The following is a 7,977-nucleotide window of genomic DNA, read 5'->3' as shown; positions in this document are numbered from 1 at the left end:
TGTGGATGTTGTAATTGGTCTAGTTGTAGCTATATTTTACAAGTGAAATCTGAATCCTATCATTGTATCTTGTGGCAACAATAAAATATTTATTTTCTGGCATCATTGTATTTGATATGCAATTATCACTTGAGAATAGGTTCGCAAATAGCACTTAACAAGTGGATCAGAATAGCATTAACAAATCCATTAACAAATGGTTCACAATAGCATCAACAAGTGGTTCATAATATCCTAACACAACAGGTTTAGAGTACCCTTAACACATCAAGTTTACAACAGGTTGAACTACACAAGCATAGACATCAACAGGTTGGCATCGTTACGTAAGGTTCACAGTCTTTTATAGAACAAGAACTACATGCCCAACCAATCTCTCAGGCTTCTAACTGTTGTAGGAGGTGGAGCGGCTGCTGCTTGAGCCTACTTCTTCTTCTTAGGTGTCTTTTTCTTCTTAGGAGCTTTCTTAGGTGGCTTCTTCTTTGGTGTTTGCTTCTTCTTAAGTAGAGACGACTTCATCTTCTGACTGCCTCTTCCTAAAAAAATATCAAACATCTATGTATCAGCTCCAATAAACGAAATATTCAGAAAGTTTACCATGAATACCATACGTCTTGTTTGGCGTTTCTGCAACATCTTCTGCTGGTTCTGCAAGCTTGCAAGATTTGGCAAAGTGTCCATATTTTTTGCATATTTATAATACTACAAAACAAATTAATCCGATATAAAAACTATATTTAGTATTGGGTTGGGACTACCGTTAGCCGCACCTGTCTAGCCGGCGTTGGAACCAGACACGGACCCTATTTTAGGCAAAAACCCCGGAAACCCCTCAGGCCGCGGCCGTAACCCTACCCCGTATAAAACCCAGCTCAGCGATAGGGGTTCCCCTCCGATTCCATCCATCGCCGCCGAAATCCCATTGACCCCTCTCGCGCTTCACCGAGCTCTCGAGTTTCCTCGCGGCGGCGGCGGCGGCGATGGAGGAGGTCACCGAGGCCGTGAACAACCTTAGCATCTCGGGCGGAGGGGCCGCGGCGGCCGGTGGCGGCGCGGAGGGGCACAAGAAGAACCGCATCCAGGTCTCCAACACCAAGAAGCCCCTCTTCTTCTATGTCAACCTCGCAAAGGTGAGCGCGCGGGGGGGGGGGGGGGTTATAAACCCGACCTTTTATCTTTGTGTTGGAGGAGAACACCGGGGGTTGCGCCTGTTTGGCTTTCGTTATAGTTTCTTTGGGGGGATTTTGCTCTGCTCGCGGGGTAAACTCTTGAGAAAACAGCCTCCCCTTGCTTGATTTTGAGATGTATTGGCGGGCGATTTGACTGGATTTGGGGATGCTTCCGAGGATAGACAATGCAAACGGAGGCGCTAATCTGTTGTGTGATGTTCTGGTGCAGAGGTACATGCAGCTGCACAACGAAGTGGAGCTCTCGGCCCTCGGCATGGGTAAATCTTGTCCTCCAGAAAGTTTTCTTTTTATTTATTAAACACCTTTATCCGTTAAATGGAGCTCCGCAGAGCTATGCTAGTATGTTGCGATTGATTGATATTTTTGTAGTAGACCATTTGCGGCTGTGGGCGCTAGGCCTGAGCTCATTGCGCTCATCAGCTTATTTTGAGCCTCTTCTTCTACAAAATTAAGCTTAAAGATTTTGCGTGTTTGCAAAAAAAATGTGGAAAGATGTGTAGCAGTAGCGGTGATTGATTAAATATTTATGTTATTGATTGTCATTATGTGGTATCTTTTGTACTTGCCAAAAGTCGTGGATGGTTACTTCAGTACTTGTTTTTAGTTTATTTCTCATCTTTCTTTTTGGTTAGCATAATTATCTAGATGTCCTGTTGGGGGCTACTGAGCTTTCGTTCCTGCACAACTTTCTTCAGTTCTACATCTGTGAGTGGATTGCTGGAAAATTCGTTAACTAAAGAACCAAGTAGCAGACCCAGAGTAATTGGGGAATGGGGAGCAACTAGCACACAGTTAACCCTACTCCATATTGGCATAGTCCGTGGTAGGCATTTCGTCTGGCTTCATGTGGTTTGGGAGTTATCAAGGTAGAGTGTACCAAATGGTGACAGAGGTAAGCTTGTGTACTAAGGTGGCACAATGGATGCTGACAGGGATGGTGCCAGGGACATTAGGAGGTGATGGGCTGTTGGGTAGGCCACATAGTAGATTATATGGAGGAAGGCACAGACATGGGTGTTGAATTTGGGCCACATGGGAGTGCGAGGTGGTATTCACCTATACAACCTAGGCTGATCCTAACAGCATTTTGCATTACTGATTTTGTTTAAAGGGCCATATGTGGGCTGAGTTGGTCATTTAAATGTGTTCTGAGACTACCAATATACATGTTCAAATTATCCATCCTTAGCTTGTCATATGACTTGCTTTAATCACCTTGTGCAGTAAGTTGCCATAAATTTCCTTGCAAACAATTTCTAAAATCAAATTTGCATTGATGTATGTTACTACCTCCGTTCTATTTTATTTTTGGTCAGTTCATAATTTATCTAACCAAAGTCAAATATTATTGGAGTTTGTTAATTTACACTTCAGGCATTGCTGTATTGTTAATTTACACTGGGAATTGTTGTATCGCATACCTGGTTTATTTGCCTCCCCCTCTTCCCCCTCCTATTCACCTCTGCTATTGTGTATGTACATGACCTTTTTTGTATGCTAAACGTGGTAACTTTGTCCTTTCAGCCATTGCAACGGTGGTGACTGTTGCAGAAATTCTGAAAAATAATGGCCTTGCTGTCGAGAAGAGTGAGTCTTGATGAATGAGTAATAATGTTCAATGAATTCCATTCTCTTTTCAGCCTAATCTTACCAAGAATCACTTGCAGAGATCATGACATCTACTGTTGATGTAAAAGATGAAACTAGGAGCCGCCCTATGCAGAAGGCCAAGGTAAATTTGTTTCCCATGGCAATGCTTATGCATTTTTTCAAGATTATTGTAGGGGCTTTTACTTACACCTAACTAATGTGTGCCCTGGTCAGATTGAAATATTGCTCGGCAAGACGGAGAAATTTGATGAGCTGATGGCTGCGGCTGCGGAAGAGAGGGAGGCCGCTGAGGCTGAAGAGCAAAGCTAAATACCTGCAGGGCCCCTGTTGTAGCTTATTTTACTGTTCTGGAGCTAGATTTGCTCAGTTCTTAGTCGAGTCATAAGAGTCGTGTGCTTGTACAATCAATTAAGGGTGCAGCTTATTTAGTGCGCTTTTACTTGATTCATTAGTTCTGGATTGTACAACTTGTGTTCAGTATGATACTCTTGTTTTGTCCTGTCCCTATTTCCATTCAGAAGATATCCCCTTGTTCGGCCTGTAAATCGTTTGTGGTGGTGTTGCAAACTTTGAAATTCTCTCTAAGGTAGCGGAATCGGAAGGACAGCGCATGCTACATCCATTCACATCTTACCTGATTATTGTGCAGAGATCAGTAACAATTGCCAATTCAGATAAAATGTTTACTCCGATTCAATGTGAACACATCACTTCCTTGATGCAATGTTTACCAAACGTTGAAACTATAGATGGGCAAACAGGCCGTGCTTAATGGGCAGCACGGGACTCGATATTAAAAAGCACTACACGAACACGGCTCGACATGATGGATATAGTGCCAGCACGGCATGGCCGTAGTGTCGTGCGTGGGATGAAACCTCAGTACGTAGTACCGGCATGGGCATGACACGACTAATGGGCCGGCACGGTGCCCACTGCCACCGTAGCCTTCCCCGCGCCATCGCCGTCCCATCTGCCGCCGCCGTGACCTTCCCCGCGTCGTTGCCGTCTCGGCTGCTGCCGCCGTGACCTTCCATGCGCTGTCGCCGTCCCGGCTGCCGCCGCGGTCTCCCCCACCCTTTGCGAGGCCGTAGCCTCTCCGGCGCCAACGCCGCCATGACCTTCACCGACATCGCCGCAGCGGCGGTGGAGGCTGCTGTGCAGCGGGCCGGCACGGCACGCTGGGCTGCTCATGCCAGCGGGCCGGCACGACTAAGGCTTAGTGCCCAGTCGTGTCGTGCCGGTTCGTGCCGTGCTAGGACCGTGCTAGTGCCGTGTAGTGTCGTGCGGCATGTTTGGCCATCTATAGTTGAAACACACCAACTTGAACTGCAGATATGAAAATATAGTACTAATAATGCAAACATAACATGACAAACCAAAGTAAGATATGAAGATACGGTACAAACACAAACTTGCAAACATGACAACAAATTGAACTCCAAATAGGCCAATAGAGAACTAATACAAACATGCGACATGAAAACACAAACCCCAACTTTGAACTTAGTACTTGTTTTGAATACAAACAAAGCATAATACCTAGAGGAACCAAATCAAACTCCAAATATACTTGTCCATTATTTTCCTCTCCCAGGCTTCACAACAAGATGGTCTTAATACCAACACTTGATCATGCTACCTTGTTCTTGTCCCCGACACCAGCTTCATCACCTTCGTCCTCTTCCTCCTCATCCTCCTTGTCGACTAGGATCTTCTTGCAAGCCTCATAGCACATGAAGGAGATGCCGGCGGCAGGCATGAGCTTGATGCAGCTAGGACCCAGGCCGCGGTACAGGCCGGTGGCGCCCTCCTTCTTGAGGATGCAATACATGGCATGCAAGACGTGACGATAAACCTGCCTCCCACCCACGGCGCCCACCTGCATTTGCTTGCGTGCCACCTCTAGCGGGAACGTGGCTGTGCTCGCGATGGCGCCAGCCGCCGACCCAATGAGCAGCGTAGCCGCCGCGCCCACGTCTGCGCCAGGGCGTCGCCCGGTCGCGCGGCGGTAGAGCCGTTTAAGCGTCTCGTAGGCGTAGAAGTTGCAGGCTGCGTACGGCACCACGCCGATCAGGCTTGGCGCCAACCCGCGGTACAGCTCCGACGGGCCCTCGTCACGCAGGATCTTCACGAACGCGTGTGCCACATTGTCGTATGCATCCTTCTGCAAGCCATGACACGATGGTTAGCCTTGCAAGCTGCTAGTTGTCATTGCTTGTGATTACGAGAAAATGGCTTCGGTTTGGTTCACCTCAATGGTAACCCGGGTCTTGATCAACTCCATGGGATAGGTGCACAAGGTAGAGGCAACTCCTGCCATAGCTCCAGCGACCAGTGGCGTGGGGATCGGGACCTTTGGTGGCTCGTCAGTCTTGGGGGTTAGAAACTTCTTGGCCGTGTCATAGGTGAAATGCTGCACAAAACCACCATACAAACAAACGACAAAAATGATCACCATGAATTTGAGATATTTCAAGAGTGTAGATGGATGTGGTACCTCTATAGCCTTGCTAGGAGCGACACGAAGAACGTTGACAGCATTTCCGCGGAATAGGCCCGTCCACCCCTCGTTTTGCATGATCCACTGGAACACCCCAGCCATGGAGTTGGCACCGATGCAGCCGACCATAAGGTGTGTACGGATCGTCTCCAGCGGCGCCACGAACGTCCTCGACACTGCACCAGCGATGGCACCGCTAACCAGGCGTCGCAGATGCGGGTTGGCGATCTTGACCCTTACCTTCCTCAGACCGCCCACTAGCTGCTTCTTGCCACCCTTCTTCTTCTTCTTCGCTACCTCCTCCATATCCTCCCTATCATGTTCCCCCGGCACGGTGACGCCAAGTTGGCGTGCGATGTCGCAGTTGTCAGCAGGACGAGCCTTCGTGTTGTGCTCTAGCGGGTCGCGCCCTGGCGCAACTCCTGAGCATGCACTGAGGTTGACACTGGCGAACATCGCCCGACGAGGGAACTCTAGCTCGGTCTTGCCGTCTAGTGGCTTCCAAGGGAGAGCCAGCTTTGGGAGCTGCAGGGACCAGCTCTCCTTGCTCTTGGTCACCGTCGTCATCACCGCCATTGTCGCTGCCATCAGTCAATTCAAAGCAGATCCTTGCCTAAAAACACCATGACAACGCATCAACAAAACTATCCATGCAATCAATCTTATGATCAATGTTAGAAAAAAGCAACAAATTAAGAATTACCTTGAGTGAGGAAGTCCAATATAATGGTTATCTCAATGAGGAGATGACTTCCCTTGTTCTCGAGCCATGGGGAGGGTGCCTTTTATAAGTGGCTAGGATTCCTGGGGGTGCCAAATTGCTGATGTGGCAGTCCTCCTGTGGGTTGCCTTTCCAGCTGCAAGGATTCATCTACTTGGCGTGCACATCAGTGGTGTACTTGTGTGTACGTGTCAAAAATCTTACCTGAATTGCATGGCATCTTGCAGTGTTTGTTGGGTTCTTGGACTCACCTACAACAGAAGTGGTGCCAACACGCTTTGGAGCTTCAGTTATTGAACCCCGTGAGGATGAGGCCAAGAGCACCCACCGATCCTTAGCACACTGGCGACAGTCATGAGCAGTGATTACATTCTGGATGCTACTAGGTGTGAGATAGCCATGTTGGTTAGTGATGAGGGATGCATGTGTTCTACAACATGAAACTTTTCGTGGCGTTTGGGAGGATGATTACGAGTGCTTTGCGGCTATAAAGTAAGGTGGCATATGAATAGCACACAATCAGTAAAGACGATGACACCTATGGATCGATTGTCTTTGCTTGAGTTTTTGTTGTTATTGGACATGGTGAGCATGTAAAGGCACTTTGTGTTGGTATATGAACAACGTAAAAGTTTCTTTCCTGATTGCAAGGTGGTATATGAACAACATGCAACCGGTAAGGAAGATGACACCTCTGAATGAATTGTCTTTGCTTGAGCTGTTGTTGGAGATGGAGAACAAGTAAAGGCACCTTTTTGTATTGGCATGAGACAAATACAACAAGGTTCCATTTGTCACGATATGTGAGGTGTTGTTCTAGATGGCCATTAAGACCCCAAGGCATTCGTGCACGGTGCCGCCGTCATACAGATGCCTATACGTATAATGCTAGATTCCTTGTTCATGGCATGTGTTACTAGATGTTGCTCTTTACTGAATTTACATGTGTTCTTTGATGTGCATTGGGGCACACGTGGTTGGAGACATACACGAAGTGATGTTGTACGATCTATGGCTATTATTTGTTTATTCAACGTTGATGCTTTTTTAACCAAAAAGACACCATAGGACATCTTATACAAGTCTTCTTCTCTATCACATTGTGCATGTTGTTCACTCGACAACAAAGTGCATGACATTGATTTGTAAATATTGCATGGCTTGTCGTCCAAATTGGTAACACAATTTTCTTATATGTAGCATTTGTTTCAGCAACCATCTCATCCCACCTTATGTTCTAGTACCAAATATGGTCTCCATGCAATATGACCATTCTTAATATTTACACCAAAAATTTGCTTAGGAATAAGGTGGCAGATAAATCAACTAATTTTATTTTATTGTTTAATCAAACAAGTCATTTTAGATTGATGTATCTAAACTGGCTATTGTTTAGAGGTCAAAGTCGATTCATTAGTATCGAGATGTGTGAGGTGCCGTTCTAGAAGTCCGTTGGGTGTTGAGGCATGCGTGCATAGTGTAACGCCCGTGTTTTTATCTTATTTAAATTACGTTACCAATCACTCGCTTAAAAATTATTTAAACCTTTTCCGCCGCTTGAGCTCCTGAAGCCCACCTCCCAATTTTCCGCCGTTCCGACATGTCTCTTCCTCTTTTTCCACGGAGCCGCCCGTCCCTTTTCCTTTTCCACCAACCCTGCCATCCCGTTACATAACCATCGTGTCGCGGTCGGCCGCGTGCGCCTGCCCGGCCGCGACCGTCAGCGCCGCGCGCGTGTCCTATCTCTTCTTTTCTCATATTTTGTTTAAATCCATTTTATTTCTCTCTTCTAACTTTTTTCCAGACTCTTTTTTTTTTGCTCTGGCTTCCTCTTTCTTTTCTCCCCCGTGCTACCTGCTGCCTGCTTGAGCTGTAGCCCGCTCCTTGCGCGCACGCGCGGGCCAGCGCACGACCCGCTGCTGCCCGTGCACGCCAAGCCGGCGTGCGGCCCG

General features: G+C 47.2%; 2 protein-coding genes across 2 annotated transcripts; one reads left to right on the top strand and one right to left on the bottom strand.

Annotated features, from left to right (window-relative positions):
- Positions 1-827: 827 nt before the first annotated feature.
- On the top strand, positions 828-3,346 carry LOC112879054 (uncharacterized protein At2g34160-like). Its single transcript, XM_025943378.1, has 5 exons — positions 828-1,130; positions 1,399-1,447; positions 2,715-2,777; positions 2,858-2,922; positions 3,015-3,346. Exons 1-5 carry the CDS (start codon positions 981-983, stop codon positions 3,108-3,110), a joined length of 423 nt encoding a protein of 140 aa, XP_025799163.1. The 5' UTR covers positions 828-980; the 3' UTR covers positions 3,111-3,346.
- Positions 3,347-4,434: 1,088 nt separating this feature from the next.
- On the bottom strand, positions 4,435-5,892 carry LOC112885357 (adenine nucleotide transporter BT1, chloroplastic/amyloplastic/mitochondrial-like). The gene is made up of 3 exons (XM_025950994.1): positions 5,302-5,892; positions 5,056-5,217; positions 4,435-4,968 (listed from the first exon to the last, which is right to left on the bottom strand). Exons 1-3 carry the CDS (start codon positions 5,890-5,892, stop codon positions 4,435-4,437), a joined length of 1,287 nt encoding a protein of 428 aa, XP_025806779.1.
- Between the last annotated feature and the right edge of the window lie 2,085 nt (positions 5,893-7,977).

The sequence above is a fragment of the Panicum hallii genome, chromosome 1 (genome assembly GCF_002211085.1).
Source record: "Panicum hallii strain FIL2 chromosome 1, PHallii_v3.1, whole genome shotgun sequence".
Classification (NCBI taxonomy): Eukaryota; Viridiplantae; Streptophyta; class Magnoliopsida; order Poales; family Poaceae; genus Panicum; species Panicum hallii.
The sequence above is the reverse complement of the archived record's forward strand: the minus strand, read 5'-3'. Positions and strand labels throughout refer to the sequence as shown.

Coding starts and splice junctions, on each gene's coding strand:
- LOC112879054 (XM_025943378.1), top strand. CDS start 981: ATGGAGGAGGTCACCGAGGCCGTGAACAACCTTAGCATCTCGGGCGGA. Junction 1,448..2,714: donor GCTCTCGGCCCTCGGCATGG/GTAAATCTTGTC, acceptor TTGTCCTTTCAG/CCATTGCAACGGTGGTGACT. Junction 2,923..3,014: donor GCCCTATGCAGAAGGCCAAG/GTAAATTTGTTT, acceptor TGCCCTGGTCAG/ATTGAAATATTGCTCGGCAA.
- LOC112885357 (XM_025950994.1), bottom strand. CDS start 5,892: ATGGCAGCGACAATGGCGGTGATGACGACGGTGACCAAGAGCAAGGAG. Junction 5,218..5,301: donor CTCCTAGCAAGGCTATAGAG/GTACCACATCCA, acceptor GGTTTTGTGCAG/CATTTCACCTATGACACGGC. Junction 4,969..5,055: donor AGACCCGGGTTACCATTGAG/GTGAACCAAACC, acceptor CATGGCTTGCAG/AAGGATGCATACGACAATGT.